This window comes from Eriocheir sinensis, chromosome 15 (genome assembly GCF_024679095.1).
Source record: "Eriocheir sinensis breed Jianghai 21 chromosome 15, ASM2467909v1, whole genome shotgun sequence".
NCBI lineage: Eukaryota > Metazoa > Arthropoda > Malacostraca > Decapoda > Varunidae > Eriocheir > Eriocheir sinensis.
In genome coordinates this window covers 12,114,616-12,135,436 of record NC_066523.1, presented here as the reverse complement: position 1 = coordinate 12,135,436, position 20,821 = coordinate 12,114,616, and the positions used below count along the sequence as shown (strand labels likewise).

The following is a 20,821-nucleotide window of genomic DNA, read 5'->3' as shown; positions in this document are numbered from 1 at the left end:
GAGAAAATGGAGCGACTTTCCTTCGCTCCAATTAATTCTCCAGTGTCCCGATCCGTTCCATGGCTCGCGCACAAAATTATCTGCCCAACAATAGATGGCGCGTACAGCGCATCATAAATTTCACCGGAGAAAGCTCTCGCAGCAATTTTATGGTTGAGATGAAGCCCGTTACGCTATACCTGACCTTAACATCGCTGTCTTCCAGGATAAACAGGAATTCCTAAACCATTTTGTTACAATTAGGTGATTTTAAAACTTTGAAAAAAACATTTTTTAATTTACAAAAAAAGTTCCATTAGCAGTTTAAGTCGCCTCATACTTGCATCTTTCAAGCAACATGAAGCCACGGAGATGCTCGCCGGCAGGAGGGAGGGCAGCAGGGTATATATATAAGAGCAGACTGGAGCCGTTAGACGCCAGTGCCGCGCGGGGTGTCAACCGGTCCACACCTCTGTAACACCAGCTCCAGTCACACCTTCGCTCGCGTTCTGGAACCCACCTGTCACTAGCACACAAACTCTTGAATGAACATAGACACGTTTTGGTCTCGTCTTCGATATAAGTGTGGAAAGAAGACCCGATACTCAAAACTAAAGTGAATTCCGAACTGATACACGAAGAACTTGCACCTCCAGATCACTACCTCGCCGGCATTGAAATCCCTCCCCTGAATCCAACGTGACGATGAGGTGAGTGAGAGGACGAGCACAAAAATTCCTTACAGCAACGTTAAGAGGGACTGCCAGGTTATTGCTTGCTTCCTGTCCGCCCCTCGGCCAGCCCCAGCCCAGCCCCGCCACACACGTCCACCGGCGGCTCTGGGAAACTCGTGAGTGCATGCCAGCGTCGCACCGCCCCTACATACCATGCTACACAAGGACGTTCCTATACCTTGGACGGGAGGGAAGGATACACCTACTACTCATTTATGGGGAAGGGAAGGCTGCTGAAAGAAGTGTGTGGGTGACTGTGGAGGCAGTAATAGTTGTGGCAATGTTTTTGTTATTATAAGAGTAGTAGTAGTAGTAGTAGTAGTAGTAGTAGTAGTAGTGGTTGTAGCAATTATTGTTGTTGTTGTTGTTGTTGTTGTTGTTGTTGTTGATGCAGGACTCTTCCATAGCCCATCCAGCCAGCGTGCTGGAGAAAATTAAACAACAACAACGTTTCTGTTGTTGTAGTTTCGTACCTACTCTCGATAATGTTGTTTACTTTGTTACTATTACTTTTTTTCACACATTAATAAGTAAATCTTTGCAAAAAAACAAATAGGAAACAATACTCAATAACAATATGATAATAATAATAATAATAATAATAATAATAATAATAATAATAATAATAATAATAATAATAATAATAATAATAATAGAGCCACAAGTCAATCAACTATAAATAAAAAGTACATCAAAATAACTGGCGGAACTGCAGAAAAAAAATACATCTCTATATAGGAGGTGGCCGCTATCAAGGTCTTGGCCGCTATCAAGGTCTTGGCCGCAATGAGACGGAACACAGGACACGGCCACCATTACTTATATCTAGACGCTCAGGAAACGGCGGTGTGAGCGGCGGGGGCAGTGGTGGTGGTGGTGGTATTACTGTTATTCTTTGCTCTTCTTGCCATTGCTCTTTATGCTGTAGATGAAGCACTACGGCCTGATCACGTGTTGGACTCGTAATCGCCAGCAGGTACCCTCCCGACATAAGCAAGTCCTCTTTATCGTCGATTTATGGATGCTGCCAAGACCTCACACACCACACACCTCATCCCCCTTGCTCTAGGAGGGACAGTAACCACTCCTAGTCAACGGAAAGAATCCGGCATGAGCGGGATCGAACCGCCGCCCTGTCAGACCGTGTACCCTGGCAGCGCATCGCTCTAACCAGTTGCGCCACGGTGTGTGTGTGTGTGTGTGTGTGTGTGTGTGTGTGTGTTCGGGCGCAGCACTGTAGAAGCCACACAATCTCCCCCCCCCCCACACACACACACACATTCTCTCTCTCTCTCTCTCTCTCTCTCTCTCTCTCTCCAAATGATCTTCACGGGAACACTTTGTCAACCTTTATTCACAAAGACAAAAACCCTGCAATATTACAAGTGATTTATCGAGCGGAAAACACGGGGGTGTTATCAACCTATGTGTATATGTATGTATGTGTGTGTGTGTGTGTGTGTGTGTGTGTGTGTGTGTGTGTGTGTGTGTGTGTGTGTGTGTGTGTGTGTGTGTTCAGTCATAGACGCTAGAGGAGGCAAGGTATAATATAGCGCCTGGAGGGGGTAAAGGACGATAAGGTCTGTTTAGTGGTAAGGATCCAGAAACGCGTGTACTTATGCCCGTCTCTGCGGTCCAATAGGAATTTTGCTCGTCTCATTCTCGCTCGTGCATGTCTGGTTCGTGTTCTCCCTCTGTAAGTTATCCTCTTCCGCTCTTCTTCCTCCTACTCCTCCACCTACTACAACTTCATTCTTCCAACTCCTACTTCTTCTCGTCCTCTTCGTCTTCCTGCTTATCCGTCTTTTACATCTTTTTTTTTCGTAGCTCATTATTGCATTCTTCCTTGCTTTCTTTTTTTTCTTTTACTCGTTATTCTTATTATCAGTCTGCTCTTTCTTCTCCTTTACCTTCAGTTCTTCTCCTCCTCCTCCTCCTCCTCCTCCTCCTCCTCCTCCTCCTCCTCCTCCTCCTCCTCCTCCTCCAACTTCTCTCTTAACATTCCGAAACCTTCTGCGTCTCATCCCCTGTCATTATCCTGCTCCTTCGCTTGTTCCAAGTTGTCTGAAAACTCTCTCTCTCTCTCTCTCTCTCTCTCTCTCTCTCTCTCTCTCTCTCTCTCTCTCTCTCTCTCTCTCTCTCTCTCTCTCTCTCTCTCTCTCTCTCTCTCTCTCTCTCTCTCTCTCTCTCTCTCTCTGTGTGTGTGTGTGTGTGTGTGTGTGTGTGTGTGTGTGTGTGTGTGTGTGTGTGTGTGTGTCTAATTTTTAAAGTCCTCTTTTGCTTTACCATGTTTCCTGACCTACTATCCTCCATCGCTTTATCTACCTTCTTATTCTACCTCACTACTTTCTTTTTTTTATTTTCTTATTCCTCCTCTCCTGTTTTGCTTTCCTTTTCTTTTCTCTCTTTCTGTTTTTCTTTCTTTCTTCCTTTCTTCTTTACTTCTCTTCCCTCTTCACACTTCAGGCTGATCATTGTCACGTCCCTTTTGTTTCCTGCCTCTTCATTGTCCTTCATTTTTTGTTCTTGTCATTTCTGCCTCTCGTGACTTTCCATCTGTCAAGACGTACACCCTCAGGCAGATCTATATCCTTTTTCTTCTTCTTCTTTTTCTTCTCCTTCTCCTTCTCCTCCTTTTTCTCCTCGTCCTCCTCATATTCCTCCTTCTCCCCACCACCCTTAGCACTAGTCACAGGATATCATTTCGTCCTCGGGCTGTCTTTGCTGCTTCACGCTAGACTATAGCGTTAGTGTCACTGCCTGTACTTTTGAGTCACGGTGGTACCTTCTCTTCTGACCTTCTGGTGGCACTCTGAATATAAATCTTACAATAATAAAAACACAAAAAAGGAATTAACTACGCATACGCAACGGAAAACGAATTAAGAAAATCTAAGGCCGTCTTCCAAGCTCTCCGTTACTTAGAAATGTCAAGTGATTACTTGACGTTTCAACTAAAAAACTGGCAGCATTTTTTCTATTCTGTCATCATTAGAGTCCGCATAACTAGCTTCCAATTACCTTTTTCTTGGCATACTTGCGCCACATTATTACTTGCAGAGAAAATTAATATGATGGAAGTAGCCATTAGCCCGTATGTAGGAACGGTTTTACTTTGCTTCACTTTGCTAAAGTTCAGTTTATGGGCCGTAGGTTTGCACCATGACAGGTGCCAGACCCCGGGAGGCGGGTCGCAAACCCCAGCTGACACCCGTTACCCTCTCACTGAAAAGGGGCATGGGTGTGTGAGGGCGGCCCGCCCATCTGTCTCCACCCGAGGAACGGGGTCTGGCATACTGATATTGTTAGAGCTGATGTCACGGGAATGGCCCAGGAGGCCTTGTAATATGGGCGCCAGTGTCAAAACCACTCCTTGTCAGCCACTTTACCGCCCTTCCTTTAAGAGCGTCTGGCGGCAATCTGAACAAGAATCCAACGAGAGGAGGCACTATAAAAGAATCCATTCAAAACACACGTAACTGACAGCGGGTTAGAAAAGTCCATTACAGGAGCATACGTGAGCTACAAGTAAATGGAGGTACTATTTATGGAAGCCTTTGTTGTCGGTGAAATAAAAATAACAAAAGTATCTACTCTAAACATACGTAAATGAAAGAGGATTAGGAAAACCTATTATAAAAACACATGAGCTCCGAGAATATGGAGATTCTAATTATGGAAGCCTTTGGTGTCTATGGGGAAAAAATAGAGTGAGTCACAGCGTGGCTCTAAAGGGCTTTACGGCTGTGGTTCATTCACACCGCCTTGTCAGCCGCAAAGGTCAGTGGCGAGGCGCTACAGCTGCGGCGCCGGGGTCACCTACAGGGGTCAGTGAGGAGGGTCAGCTAAGGGGTATTCGTGCGCCACGCCATATAAGGGGGAAGGACGCGCTGCCCTGCCCTGCCAGCCGACACACTACTAAGGTCCGCTGCCTCGAGACTTGCCGGGTTTTTTTTTTTTTTTTTTTTTCCCTCTGGAGCCTCGGTAATAAAGGAGGCGACGTGCTGGACTCCCTCCCTCCCTCCCTCACCCTGTTGCTCCCTCCACCTCTCCCTCCACTCCATCCTCCTCCCTCCCTCCCCTTTGTTTCTTCTTCTACCCTTCAACTCCCGTCCTCCGCCTCCCTTTCCCTGGTTCCCTATGCCCCTCCATTCCCCTTCTCTCTCCTCTCCTCTCCTTTAGCTCCTCTCCCTTCTCCCCTTCCTCCTTACTGTTCCCTCCGCCCCTTCTTTACCCTGTTTTGCTCCCTCCTCCTCTAATTTCCATTCTCCCCCTTCCTCCCACCTCTATTTACCTCCTCTTCTATTCTCCCCTCTTCCTCCATCTTCCATTTTTCCTTCCCCTTGTTCCTTCCTCCATCCCCTCCCCACTCCACCTCCTTCCACTTATTCTCTCAACCTCCCTTTTCCCCTCTCCCTCTCTTCCACCTTCCTCTTCTCTCATCGTTTCTCCTTGTCCTTCCTCAACCTTGTTCCCTTCACCCCTTCACCCCTTCCCTCCTTCCCTTCTCCCTCCCCTTCTCCTCACCTAGTGGCCTGAGGGGGTTCGCTGATGGTCAAGGCGTCCTCCTCCATCACTGACTCACCTCGGGCCCCTTGTTTTCGGGCGTACAAGAAACCCGAAACCCAGCAGAGTCTGACGTTATTATTACGGGCCCGCATTCTTGATCTCTACTCCACCGCTCAAGACGCACGGACGGACGCAGTGACCTGAGTAGTCTGTGCCGCGTGCCTTGCTTCTCCTCGATGCACACTCTCACTGGTAACGATGCTGCCTCGTCCTCATAACAAGTTCCCTTCACTGTCTGGTCATATAATGCTTCACACAGCCACGAACGATGCTACTGCCTGACTAGCGCTATCAAATTCTGTTCTCTCAAAGCTGCAAAGTCACACATGATGTTGCGACGCCTCATGCAAAAACACCCGCATATTCTGGTCTTGTAATCCTTGTAATGCTTAACACAGACACAAACAATGCTGCAGCCTGACTAGCGCTCTCAAGTTCTGTTCTCGCAATGCTTCACAGTCACATCTTTCCAATCGCCCCTTCCTCCCACATCTTGTTACCTTCTCATGCACAAATGCCAGCATATTAAGGCCATATAATAACTTGAAATGCTTTACACAGCCAGAGAAGAAGCTGCAGACTTATAAATGCTTTCATAGTGATTTATTAATGCTTTACACAACAATAAACTACGATCCTGCCCCACTATCGACTCCATATTCTATTATCGTAACGCTTCACACTGCCATAGAAGAAAATACAGCCTCAAAAGCATCATAGTCTGGTCACGTGCTTCCCAGAGCCGCGGTCAAGTTGCTGCCTCATGCACTGCCGCAATCCTCGTCTGGTTTTGTTATGCCTCGCAGACCCAAGGCCATCATCCCACTGGATTTATTGGGCAATGTATTAACGTAAAGACAGTGTTTAGATGAAATTTTGGACATTCGAATCTACAAATAGACGGGTATCGCCGTGCTGTTTTTAAGTTAACACTTTTATTTCCCCGCCGATGGACCCTGTATAAGCCATGTGGAGAAGTGAAGAGTTATTGAATTTAATGTACTTCCCTTTCCCGTCTTCCATATACGATCATAAAACGTACAAGAAAAGAAAGACAACTTCTGATGAGGCTAGGTTTAATTGCGTATAACAGTATTTACATTGATTATCTAAGTACAGTGAAGCGTAAAACTCTTTCGTTAGATTAAGAGGTAGTAGTAGTAGTAGTAGTAGTAGTAGTAGTAGTAGTAGTAGTAGTAGGAGGAGGAGGAGGAGGAGGAGGAGGAAGAGGAGGAGGAGGAGTATAGTAGTAGTGATAATAGTAAGTACACCACGAACACTAAGCCAATAAAAACAATCCTTCCAAGCAAACAAATGAATGCACAAACGTAGCAAAACTAACATCGTCAAAATCATTTCGGCCAACATTTCAACATCGGAACACAAGCGATACGAGGACAAAACACACGAAAACTGACAAACAAACAAGGTATCGGCGCAGCGGTAAATATTCAAAAACGCCAACGCAGCAAAACATCGGAAGGAAGGAAAAAGAAAGGCCACGGGCAAGGACGTTTTAAGGCACCGAGGCAGAACATTCGTGCTCGGTCGGAAGGGAGAGACAAACGGAAATAGCTGTGGAGTGCGTGATTAGCGGCATGGTGGACGGGCAGAGGCAGCGGCTGGGGTTGTTTTGCCGTGTCTGTGTGTTGGTGTGTCTGTCTGTAGGTCTGTTGGACGAGTAGTAGTGGCTGGGGTTGTTTTGCCGTGTCTGTGTGTTGGTGTGTCTGTCTGTAGGTCTGTTGGACGAGTAGAAGTAGTGGCTGGGGTTGTGTTTTGCTGTGTCTGTGTGTCTGTCGGTCTGTTGGGCAGCTCTCCATCACACACACACACACACACACACACACACACACACACACACATACACACACACCTGGGAGAGGGTGAACGCGCTGGCAAGGGCGGGGCACATTACCTTAGGCCGACAGGTGAACGACGGGCGGATCCTAAACTTCATAATGACAGCCTCACACACACACACACACACACACACACACACACACACACACACACACACACACACACACACACACACACACACACACACACACACACATACTTTTAAAACAAAAGAAAAGTTAAGAAAATTCTCAGAAGGGAGGAAATAACAAAAATGACAAGGGTTCAATTTGCTGGGTAATAATTATGTTCATGTTTCTTTCGTCCGGCGTCTTTCTTAAGAATTTTTCCGTGCATTCTTGCTTAATGTTTCCCGTTAAATTTATGGTAATGTTACATAATTATTTTTTCCAATATTGTATAAGTGACAAAATATAACTATTCTTTCTTTTATTTGTGCTGTGTGATTTTTTGGTCAGTAATTATCTATACCTTTTTACGCATTTCATAATATCGTTCTATATATTTCTTTCGTCAGATTTTATTTCTCTCTCTCTCTCTCTCTCTCTCTCTCTCTCTCTCTCTCTCTCTCTCTCTCTCTCTCTCTCTCTCTCTCTCTCTCTCTCTCTCTCTCTCTCTCTCTCTCTCTCATCAGCGTGACCAAACTCATCCATCTCATCTACCACCGTTACTCAGGCTATTCCTATATATAATGTTTCATCTACGTAAGGCAAAACATGAACATTACCTTTAGTAACGCACGGTTAATTAACTTCTATTAAGGTGATGATATATAATGAAACTGGCGAGTGGGAGCAATGATGAAGGAGGAAGATGACTGTATAACTATATTTTTCACCGGGGTAGGCAACGGAGTGGTGATTGAATTGTTACATACAGTGTTATAAAAGTTGGCAATTTGTTCAACTTAAATGCTACCGGTTCTTTTCACAGGGACAAGAAACAAAGACTATATAAAGGCTCTGTTATAATGGTGCTATGGTAAAATACGTACAGCCTCTTCTAGCTAAATGCCTCCAAATTAAAACTCGTCGCCTGTTCATGCCAGGCCGAGGTTTAAGTGTCTATTTAGTTACACCAAGACAGGAGAATGAGAGGAAGAGGATGAAAGAAAACAAAAGAAAGAAATAGCCAAGTAAGTTTAAAGAGAAAAAGATCAATAGGGAGAGAGAAAACAAAGGAAAAACGTCTAAGTAAGTTTAAAGAGAAAATATCAGTTCACAATGACTTAACAAAGACAAGAGTTTTAAGAGACGAAGCAGATGACAGGCCGGGGCGTGTTGGTTAGGTCGATCAATGGCGACAATCAATGATATTATGGAGGCTGTTAAGGCGGTGATTGCGGCCTCTCGTCACCTCGCCTCTCCTCATTCACGCTGAGAAAAACGCTCAACTCAATTTTCTCCTTGATGAGCGCCATTCACAAGACACTTCCCTATTGATCCAGAACTATACAGTCACCACCTCATCCTCCTCCACGTCTTCTTCTTCATTTTTATTTTTTTTATTTTCTTCCTATTATTATTATTATTATTATTATTATTATTATTATTATTATTATTATTATTATTATTATTATTATCATTATTATTATCATTATTATACTTCTCTTTTTTTTCTTTGTTTCCTTCTTCCCCCTTCTTTACCTCTTCTTCCTCCTCCCACCTTCCTCCTTCTCTTTTCCTCCTCCTCCTTTTCGTTTCCCATTATTATTTATTTATTATTCATTATTATTATTATTATTGTTATTGTTATTATTATTATCATTATTATTATTTTTATTATTATTATTATTATTATTGTTGTTGTTGTTGTTGTTGTTCTAATATTCTTTTTGATCTTCCTCCTCACTATTTCCCCTTCTTTTTCCTTCTTCTTCTCCTCCTCCTCCCAATCATTCTCCACCTCCTCCTCCCAATCATTCTCCACCTCCTCCTCCTCCCCCTCCTCCTCCTCCTCCTCCTCCACCACCTACTCCTCCTCCTCCTATACCTGGTCGAGTCATCAGCGTTGGTACCTGGCAGTATTAGGAGCGTTTGCAATTTGGCCTTTTATGGTTCACTTAATAACTTCTTTGGACGACAACATTAGTCACTCGATTAGGACGCTCTTCGGTGCCTTCAGGAGGAGCCTCGACCACCGCATGACATCGAGACGGTTGCGCAATCACTTTAAAGAAGCACAATCATCTCGAGCGCATTAAGCGGATGAAAAGTTATCGCAGTTACCGACACGGCGCTCCCTTCCTCCCCTAACCCCCTCCACCCACCCAAGAACATCATTAAAAGAGACACGACTAACACACACACACACACACACACACACACACACACACACACACACAACTAATGGACAAAATAAAACAATATTCCCCCATATATCGATAAGAAAGTCGATAAAACACACGCGAACCTTCTACTCCACTCACAAAACCGAAAACACGTTCCTTTCTATCACTATTGTGTTGATCGTTAAGGTTGACGACCCGACACACTGGCTTGGGCTGCGGCCTGGCTCAGTCGGGGCCCACGTCAACCCCTTAGTAAGTAGCCCAAGAGAGTGTCAAGAAGATGAAGACTACCAAAAACTCTTCATCTGTGTTTTGTTCCTGATGACCCGATCCGACGCTGTCCATATATATGATTTTTTTTTACCTTTTCTTCTATTTTTTTAGTTCAAGCAGGGCTCACTTCAACCCTTTACTGCTACTGTGCATGGTGAAAGTGAATTGTAAGACTATAATATAAGCAGAAACTTTTACTCTTGGTTTTGTTCCCTAAGACACGATCCGCCGCTATCCGTATTTAGGATTTTTTTTTTTTTTTTTTTTTTTTTACCTTTCTAATTTTTAGTTTGAGTATGGCTCACGTCAACCCTTCACTGCCCCTCTGCGTGTTAAAACAGGGAGTGGGTCCAGGAGATACAAGATTGGCAGAAAAAAGAACTCGTACCTCTTCGTCGCGTTCCCAATGACATGATTTTCACCGCTGTCCAGGAAACGTTTTTTTAACTTCCTTTGTTTTTTACTTGATGCAACAAAAATATAAAGATTCCTCGTCGTCGCAGAGATTAGGAGGGAATAAATATCGTACTACCGGCCAGGCTGTGTGGGTCGAGTTCGTCTGGATGAGGAACAGGTTTCGATGGCCCGATACACGGTTCGAGAGAGCAAGTTGGGCCATGGCTGGGAGGTGATAGGATTGAAATGCTTCGGACGAGGTATCAAAGACTTATGATAGAAGGAAGACATGTGGAAGGGTAGGAAAAAGGATGAGCCGGCAGGGATGCATAATTAAACAGAGAAAACAGGCACTTTTGACATATCTTGAGGGGGAGCTGGTAGGTTAAAAATGCTTCAGAAGAGGCATTTAAGAATTTACGAAAAAGAGTATACAACTTTAAAAGGTACAGAACTGGCAGGTTAACCTGATACGACATAGAAGACAGGCGATTTTGACCTTTCTTGTGTAGGGAGGTTCATAAGTCTGATAACTTTAAGTCTTTCTGTCAGCCGAGTTTTAATTAAGCAACAGCAACTCTACGGTGCCATGCATATCATCAGGGAGCACGAAGTGTGATATGACAAAAGAGAAAATGAGCACTCTTGACGTATCTTGTGCAGGGCGGATCCTCCATCGGCTAAACATTCCTGACTCGTCCATCCCAGAGCCACGTCCGCGTTGGCTGAGGAGAAGAAAAAGAAGGCCGCAAAAACTCTCCTCTCAGCAGGCATTGGATGGAGGTTTCGACGTCTGGCTGTGCTATCAGTTTGACGGCCAGGAATGTAACGTGGCATGGAAATATATGGAAACTGAGCTACGTAGGGGTAGGTTAGGCAAAGGACTAAACAGAGAAGAAAATACCCACAAAATGCTGCTCCAACAAAGAGAGGAGTAGTTCGCAAAAATATTCATATCTATCTATACATATGTATGTTTCGTAAAAGAAGCAGGACCTTACACTACTTGCTTCACCTGTTACGGATGGAGATTCAACAGTCTTGGAAAGAAATATATATATATATATATATATATATATATATATATATATATATATATATATATATATATATATATATATATATATATAGATATATATATATATATATATATATATATATATAATCTCTCATAAATAGTATACCCTTTCAACCAGAAAGAACAAGGCTAGTTGTAGTCCTATAAGGGTAATATGCCGTGTGCACGGAGAATTACTTCATTAATTTAGGTGTGTCATGCGATGTAATATTTCCAGGAGATACTCGGACCATGGCATAATTATCTTCACGTGAATATTATGCAAATTTGACAATATTGTTTTAATGACTGAGGTTAATGTGTTGAGTGGTGCGGGAATCACCTGAGACAGCCGGGTCACGGGAGGTGTTTCTCTGCGTGACATGAGAGCCAGAGGCCGCCGCCACCACCACTACCGCCGCCGCCTTCGCCGTTACCGCCGCCGCCCCCAACGGTAAACAGTGAGTAAGGGCGGAAAAGGGTGTCACCTCCTAACGCAGGGCTGACCACAACCTTTCCCGCCACCATCAACTTGACTCCCTCCGACGCCAGACACGTCCTCGGGCCGTTCCTCACCCTAGTAAACACGGGGCACACCTGATTCATTCTTGGGACGAGAACACAACAGCTTGTTATTTTCCTCTGCGATTGTGTTGTCGCACACGGTGCACAATGGTCTGAACGTCCGAAGAGTTAACTGTAAAGTTGGCAACGAGTTTTTCAAACCGAGCTATTGATGAATGGAATGCTTTACAAAATGAAAGTGCGTACAGAAAGTATAGATGATTTTAAAATACTGTATGATAAAACGTGATCAAATTCGTGGCATTACAAACTTGACTTAATTCTGTAAAACAACAAATTGATGAGAAAAAAAAAATTATATATATAACATACTTTACTCCAATTTCCTTGTAGAAGCAATATTTTATTTTTTCAGCCGTTAGACTCTACGGTAAAAAAAAAAGTACTAATAATGGCAAGGAACCCTCGCACCACACACGTTGTCCCAGGGCAGGGAGTACGCGCCGCCCGCCAGTCTTCCGTAAGTTTGTTTACACCGGCGCCGGCGAGGCCCGACCCATTCCTTCCCGCGCGGGGCTGGCGGCCGTGTTTATGGCTTCCTTCCGTGGAGCAGACACAGGTGCCGCGTTTCCGTCGTGGTGAACGTTACGCCTCTGGAGGACGACACCGACCAAGGAGCAAGAGGTTTGCCGCTCTTCGGTAGCTTCCCTGGGAGGGTTGCTGCTCCCTCGTTTGTGTCCAGTTTAATATTTCCAGTATTTTCTAGTCATAAACAGAGTAATAGCACCTCAATTTTTCACCATGTTAAGCCTGTCTCTCAAAAGAAAGAAGAATAGTCATTGACGTAATCACCAGCTGTTAACAAGGCAGAGGCCCTTAGTTTCGCTAAGGCAAATTTACATTTCAGAACACTTAAAAATCATGTACCATTATGAAGCTCGTTAGAGCAATTTCCTTTACAAGATGCGATGCCCTTAATGGACTCCAAACTACTCGAGGAACCTACATAATTAATTCCAGGAAGAGAAAACGAAATAATGACTACGAAATATAAAAAATGAGGCGAGGCTTTTATCACAGGGAAATCAGAATTTGGATAAAGAAAACACTGAACTTCAGTGAACGAACAGTTAATAGAAAACAAAGCAATTCTCAAAGATGGCATGAGTTAATGAGACAATACAAGGAAAAACATAACAAGAATATAAAGCAATGGAATCAATGACATTTTTTTGTTGTTGTTGTGGAAACTACCACTGTTCGAGGTACATTCATTGTCTCAACATATAAAAAAAAAATACGTCAATAATTTAAGAGTAATTCCTTAATCAGACAGAAAAATATAATTTAATTAAGACCATGACAGGTACTCTTCCAGTGCGGGTTTTCTTAGTGGTATCTGGCGTATTTTTTACTATGTAAACGTCTGAATGGCTGTCGTCACCTTTTATCGTTATGTTTTCACTGGACCAAAAGCCTCACCGGGGCTCTTACCTTCCTGCCCCCGCCCCCCCCCCTGTACCGTGTGTCCCCCTAACGGACTCACATTCCCTCCGCTCACCTTCGGCCGCCGCCACACACTGCACATGACAATCCAGCTTCGTGGAAACAAGGAGCGATCCGTCCCTTTTAGGATCTTTTATCCGGTCAATTTATTTGCTAGTACAGGCTGTCCTACAAAACCGTACAACATTAATCATTCCCATTTACTAATGAAATAGTTAATAAGTTTCTATAATCTTAGTCTTTCACTTGCAAACTCTCGACTAGCCTTCCTTCATTTATATTTCCTCCTTACTGTGACAATTTTTTTTTTTTAAGGATTATCAAGACACCTCCTTTTGTAGAAGTACGAGTATAATTCAGGCGTTTTTCCCCTTGGCCTGTCTCTTCACCGTAAAACAAAATAATGTGTTAGTTCCGTGTAATTACTACGACTCCGTGTGGGTGAAGAGACTAACGTGGTAACGAGGGGGGACACGTTCGTGGAGACGGCTAAGCACTCGGTAACAGCCTTTCTTTCCCTCTGTGGTCAGTTGTTGTCATGCCGCTGGACGCACCTCGGAAACAGACGTGATAATGCTCGTCTTCCGGCCATTAGTGGCACCTAACTGATGAGCGGCGCGTGCTGGGGGAGCGGCGCCCCGGCGTGGCGCGAACTGAAACCTGTCACCGAGGAAAACACCCAATTTATAAATGACAGCCTTGTTATCACCTCGTAACCAGTCCGCGACTCTTTTTTGGCAAATAACAGAAACGCTTTTATTAGACGCGCCTGAACGCAAGCATGATATACCTATTCCGCTAATTTGTCGCCAATAACTACAGAAAATCAAAGTACAAAATATGACAGCCGCTTCGCCACCGTGTCACGATTATGCAATTCTTCACTCCGACACACAATACAAACGCTTTGAGTGGACACGACGAACAATACCATATATACCGCTCACATTAATTTGTAGCTGATATCAATGAGCACACTTATACTGAATAATTAAGTTCGCACATAAAACCCGTGTTACCGGGTTACCAGAATTCTTCCTTTGACAAACAGTAAAAACACTTGGAGGCGGACGAACGTAACCATGATGCAAATTACTACACTCACTGCATTCACCTGTATATGCTAAAAATGGAAACACTTATTCTGAAAATTAAATAATAAAAAAATACCTTGTTATGCCTACATAAATGCCTCGATAAATAATAAAAGCATTTTTGAAAGATGCGACTCTGTAATCACGATATAAATTACTAAAAATATTTAATTAACCTGTAGCTGATAGCAAGGAACACATTTGGGAAGACATGATATATATTACACATTGACCCTTTCCCTTGACGGTTTCCCCTTCCTTCCACCCACTACAACACCCAGGTGCGACGTAAGTAGACGTACCCTAAGTGCAGGTGTCTTCAGGAAATCCGTCAGGTGAGGGAGTCAAGTGGAAACAGGAATGTCACGGCGACAGGTATAAATGGGAACATGATGGCGAGGGGGTGTCAATCGGGGTCTCAACAAGGGTGACGCGGTGGAGAGGGCAGGGGCAAGGCTGGGAATATTTAATGAAAACAACTTATGGGGGATGACAAGAAAGAAGGAGCAGGGGGGCGAAGGTGCATAAAAAGGGACCTGAACATGTTGGGGTAGTGGAGCAGGTTTGGGCAAGGCTGAGAATACTTACTAGAACACCTTGTATTGGCAGACATACAGAGGGGAAAGTGTTAAAAAAAGTTAAGAAGGAGGAAACCAATAGCAACGTCAGACTATAAAGAAAGGATCCACAGGTGAAGATGCGTCCTATAGATGAGCCCCGACTACAGGTAAAAAAAAATTATCAAGTACATTCACCTGTCGCGTCATATTAGGTTCCAAACAAACCACTCTGGAAAAAAAAGAGCTGTGGTGTAAATATTAAAGATGAAAATGAAATCCATAGCAAAGCGAAGAAAAAAAGGGATATCGGGACGACGGAGGACTTGCGGACACACCTAGGAATGCAGTAATAAGGAAGTCCAAGGGAAGGAGGTGGAGAGGAGGAAGGGGGGGGGAGGAGGACTGTTGGGGAAGGGGGAGCGGGGATACGGATAATAACTGGGTGTTTGCGTCGTATTTTTGACATGATTGAAAAAATAATAATAAATCAACTGTAGGACGTAAGAAGAGTACCCAGAACAATTAGAGCAGAACTGAGGGTTGAGGATATAGTAGTAGTAGTAGTAGTAGTAGTAGTAGTAGTAGTAGTAGTAGTAGTAGTAGTAGTAGTAGTAGTAGTAGTAGTAGTAGTAGTAGGTGTTGTTGTTGTTGTTGTTGTTGTTGTTGTTGTTGTAGTTGTAGTAGTAGTAGTTGTAGTTATAGTTTTAGTTGCTGTGATAGTAGCAGTGAGGGTATGCGACGGCCAGTGATGGAGGTGGACAAGGGTATGGGGGGAAAAGAAGGGTGGGCTATAGTGTGCGTGGAGGGGTTCACCACTGACAGGAACAAATGACGCGCGATAGCGGAGAGGCGTCTGAGTCCCGGCACCGGAAGCAAGCGGTTCTCTCACCTTCCCCAGCACCTCCGCAGCTATCCCCACCTCACCCACCTACCTCATTTTTTTTCCCATTCCTCTTTCTCCCAATTCATCTTCCTATTCTCCTATCGCAATATGTCGTCTTAGAACTCCATGGTAATCAACAGTCTATTCCCTCCCCCTTTCCCCTTGCCCCTCATCCCCCTCCCACATAACATTCCTTCGTTCGTCCATTTCTATTACTATCACCCAATTCCATTTCGTAACCTTAAAATTTCTTCCTAATGATCAGTATGTTCTCCTACCTTCCCCCTGCTCCTTTATCCCTCCTTCCCCTTCCTTCCTTCCACTCTTCATTCCTCGCCTCGACCATTCCTCTTACTGTCGTTCCATTTCACACTCGGTTGCCTAAATAACCTCTGTTCAGTCACGTATCTGCCCTTTTATTTTACCTTGTTCCCTTTCCTCTCCTTCCTCCCCCTTCTTCCTTTAGTTATCCCTTTCTTTCACCTCCTTACGTTATCCTCTCCTCTTCCACCTGTTTTCTTTCTCTAGCTTTATTTTTACGTACAGATATTTTGTTGTTGTTGTTGTTTTTATATTATAACTGGAATCCTATCCTCTCCTTCCTTTTCCTTCCTTGATTGATCTTTTCTTTCGCCTCATTCCCTCTTCCTCTCCCCTTCCATTTATTTTCTTTCTTTAATTCTCTAACTTTAAGTCCGGATACTTCTGCTTTATATTTTTACCCGATAATCACACTACCATTTTATTTTCCACAAGTCCTTCACCTTCCTCCTCTCCCCCCTTTTCTCTGCACCTTTCACTTCTTTCACCATATTCGCTCATTCCTTCTTCTGGTGTCCTATCCGGCGCCGTTACCGGTTTATTTCTCCCCCAATCACAAACTCCGCAAAGCCTCTGTTTCCCCAACTCCCACGCCCTCCCCTCCATTAGCTTAATGCCTTCCGTCCCTTTCTCTTATTGCCGTATTCGTCTTAATGTTACCTTGTCCCCTACATCGACGCGCTAAAATCCCCTGTCCATTCATCACTATTTCCTCACCAATCACAGTACGACCCCTTTCCCTCTCTTCCTCTTTTTTTTTCTTTACCTCGCACCGTTCATTCAATTTCTTTTCTTCATTTCATTATTCTTTTCTTCTTTATTATTTCCCCTTAATCATTCCTCTGCCAAAATTATATTCATTCCTTTCTTCTCCTGCACTTCACTACTTCTTTCTTCTTTTCTTCCTAGTTTCTCTCCATTACCCTTCATTCTTCCTCTGGTTCTTTTTATTATTTCCTCTTTTTCAGTCGTTTCGTTGCCTCACTACTGTTCCTTAATTATCCTATCACCAAACTGTTCTTCCGTCATTCACAGTTCTAACTCTTTTCTTTCCTCTCCTACACTCCGTTATATTTTTCCACTTTCCTTTAGTCTGTCCGTTACGCTTACTCTCCGTCCCCTCATTCCTATTATTCTTTCCCACTCAGAAATACCTTAGTATCCCCCCCCCTTTACACTATCCCATCTGCACCGTATTTCCTTCCTCTGACCTCTCGACATATAACCTATCTGCACCCGCTAGTCGCTTAATAACTTTACCGTTTCCTTTTCCCTCTTTCCCTCAAACTCGTAATTTCCGTTCTATTTCTATTTTTTCGTCTTTTCTCAAATAAATTATGACTTCCTCTTTTTCTTTACTTCCATTTCTTGTCTCTTCTTCGTTTCGTCTCCTACAGTTGCTTGTTATACCTTTTTATTATTTTTTTCTTTTTTTCTTTATCTCTGTTTTTTATTTATTTATTTCGTCTGTTCTCCAAAATTTGCTTTGCCACTTTCATGCTATTCCTGGTTTTTTTTTTCTTTTTCCTCCTTTTCTTCGTCTGCTTTTCCAAATTTGTCTCATATCTGCCATCTTAGAGCAACAAGTCTCTCTCTCTCTCTCTCTCTCTCTCTCTCTCTCTCTCTCTCTCTCTCTCTCTCTCTCTCTCTCTCTCTCTCTCTCTCTCTCTCTCTCTCTCTCTTCCTCACCGTACTCATCTTTCTTCTTTTCTTCGTCTTCCTTCCCAAATTTGTCTTGTATCTGGCCTGCCACACAAAGCAACAAACGCCTCAATTTTCTCGCCCATCACATTACGCGGCCACAAATACGGGCTGTGGAACGTCTCGTGATGGCAGGGCGGCGAAAGTTATGGGGCGGAGAGGAAGGGCTGAAAGCGGGGGCGAGAAGGGAAGAAGAAGGAAGGAAGGAAGCAAAAGAGGAAGGAAGGTAGGAGGGGATGACGATAGAAGGGAGAGAAGAGAAGGCACAGGGAGAGGGGAGGAGGAGAAGGAAGGAAACAAGAAAGGGAGGGAGGGAAGAAGGGAGGAAGGAAAGCATGGAGATGGGGAGGGAGAGTGGAGGAGGAACAGGGGTAAAGGAAAGAAGAGGAGGAGGAAGAGATGACGAGGGGAAGGGAAAAAGGAAGGAAGCAAGCAAGACATGGAAAGAGGAAGGAAGAAAAGAAGAGACGGCGATGGAATGGAGCGGGGAGGAAGAAGGAAGTAAGAAATGGAAGGAAAAAAGACGAGTGGAAGAAGAAAGCGAGAAAGTAAGGGAGAAAGGAAGTTATAATGACAGGAAGGGAGGTAAAAAGAGCGAGAGTAAGAAAAGAAGCAAGAAAGGGAGGAACTAGAAGAAGAAAGGGACACAGAGAAAAGAGGAAATACAGAACTAAGAGAGAGTAAAAGGGCAAGATGGAATAGAGAGGAAAATAAAGGAATAAAGAGATGAAAGAAGGAACCATAAGGAAAAAGAGAAGAAAAGTAAGCAAGGAAGAAAGACAGAAGAAAATGTACTAAAGAAGGAAGGAATGAGGGAGAAAGGAAGGAGGAAAAAGAGGAAGGAAAGGAGGAGGAATGAATAGGAAAGAGAAAGCATGCAAGGGAAGAAGGAGAGAAAAAGGAAATATGGAAGAGAGGGATGGGGGGGAAATGAACTAAGAAATGAAGGATGGAAGGAGATGGATGAAGAGAGGGAGGAAGGGAGGTAAAACAGAGTGGAGGAAGAAAGGAAGGACAGGAGGAGGGACGTGTCGATTGGTCACGATTATAGGCCTAATGACAGAGATTTTAGAGTCTTTCGAGCGGTTAATGTCGATCGTAGATTCTTTGCTTTGGACAGGAGGAATGACGGCAAAGAGAAGTGGAAAAGGAGGAGGAGGAGAAGGAAGAGTTAGTAAGAAAATGAAGAAATAAGGGAGGAAAGCATGAAGACGAAGAGGAAGAAGAAGAGGGTGAGGAGAATGAAGAGTTATTAAAGCATGGAAGCGGAAAGGAATAAGAGGAGCAGGATGAGGAGAATGAAGCGTTATTAAGAAAGAGAAGAAAGGAGAAGCGACGGGGGGGAGAAGAGTAAAGAGGAGGAGGAGGAGCCAGCCCAGGAAGCACGTGAACCAAGAGAGGAGTTAGCTGAGGAGTGCAATCAAAGTTACGGTTGTTCGGCGAGAGACGCCAACCAACACGCCTGCCGGGGAGGGTCTGAAGCCTGTGCACCTGACTAACCGGTGGGCGGAAGTGCACTGCGCAAACACCCGTCAAAAGAGGGAGTTGGTGCGATGCGAGTGATAGACTTTAATTATTTATTTATTTAATTACCTCATTAATTGGGGAGGCGGTAGCTGAGTGGTTAGCGTGCGGGCGCAGCGTCCAGGGGAACGCCGGTTCGCATCCTTGCCATACGAGGAAAGACTCAAACAGTTAAACTTGCATTCTCTAGAAAGGCGAAGGGTGCGTGGAGACATGATCGAGGTTTATAAATGGATGAAGGGCTTTAATAAGGGAGACATTCATAAGGTTTTGTTGGTAAGAGAACCGGGTAGGACACGAAGTAATGGGTTTAAACTGGATAAATTCAGATTCAACAGGGACATAGGCAAAAATTGGTTTACTAACAGGGTGGTGGATGAGTGGAGTAGGCTTAGCAGTCATGTGGTGAGTGCCAATACAATTGTCACATTCAAAAATAGACTAGATAAATTCATGGACAGCGATATTAGGTGGGGTTTGATACACGGGAGCTTAGGGTCAAAGGAGCTGCCTCGTACAGGCCTACAGGCCTCTTGTAGACTCCTGCGTTCTTATGTTCTTATGTTCTTATCCCGAAAGCCGCCACAGGCTGGAATTTTTCAGTCACCGCAGAGTGGCCTACCTAATACAACCCACATGCTGTCCTGAAGACAATCTAGAGAAGATTATCTCTCTAACGAGAGGATCATAGATAAGTTCCGGGAGGCAGCATGAGCCAAGCAAGATGGCGCCACTATAAACACTTGCCTGCGCCATAACAGGCTGAGGTCGACCATCAGGCCCTACAAAAAAAAGTCTACTGGCGCCATGGGAAACGCAAAAAAAAAAATCATTGGTGTATCACATTCTTTGGCTATTAAGCATATAATATTATAGACATCCAGTTCACCTATCCACTTGCCTCTTTGTCTATCCGTCAGTCCATCCACACTCCCTCTCTCTCATACACACACACACACACACACACACACACACACACACACACACACACACACACACACACACACACACACACACACACACACACACACACACACACACACACACACACACACACACACACACACACACACACACACACACACACACACACACACACACACACACACAAACAAACAAACAAACAAATAAACAAACACAAACACACACACACACAGCCTTGCCTGCTCGTACGTGTATAAAACCTGCCTGTCAATTTTAACCTCAGGAGGGATGATAAACACTGTTCTTCCTCCTCTGCCTGCCGGGGCCTGCATGATTAACTCGGATGGCCTGCTTACGGACTGGATGCGTGTGTCGTTCTTTCCCACGGTACACATTAAAGGGTTTGGCTCTGCTTGGGATTGTGACCTTAGTACTGTACTTGTGATGAATTAATTGAATGTGCTGTGAGCTTGTTTTTTTTTTTTTTTTTTTTTTTTTACGTCGCTGCCTGTTGCGCCGGTAGGCATCTTCCTGGTGGGGCCAGATGGTCGGCCCAAGGCTTCTTCCAGGTGGGGCCTCATGGTCGGCCCAGCCCGTTCTGGCGCAGGCGAGTGTTTATTGTGGC

General features: G+C 44.2%; 1 protein-coding gene across 1 annotated transcript in view; it reads left to right on the top strand.

The window, feature by feature from the left end:
* The first annotated feature begins 404 nt into the window (after positions 1–404).
* The window catches only part of LOC126998920 (uncharacterized), a 38,316-nt gene continuing 17,899 nt past the window's right edge, over positions 405–20,821 (top strand). Inside the window, exon 1 of the mRNA XM_050861180.1 lies at positions 405–689. Within this exon, the coding sequence (XP_050717137.1) occupies positions 685–689 (5 nt within the window). The 5' untranslated portion in view covers positions 405–684. The remainder of the gene's footprint in view (positions 690–20,821) is intronic.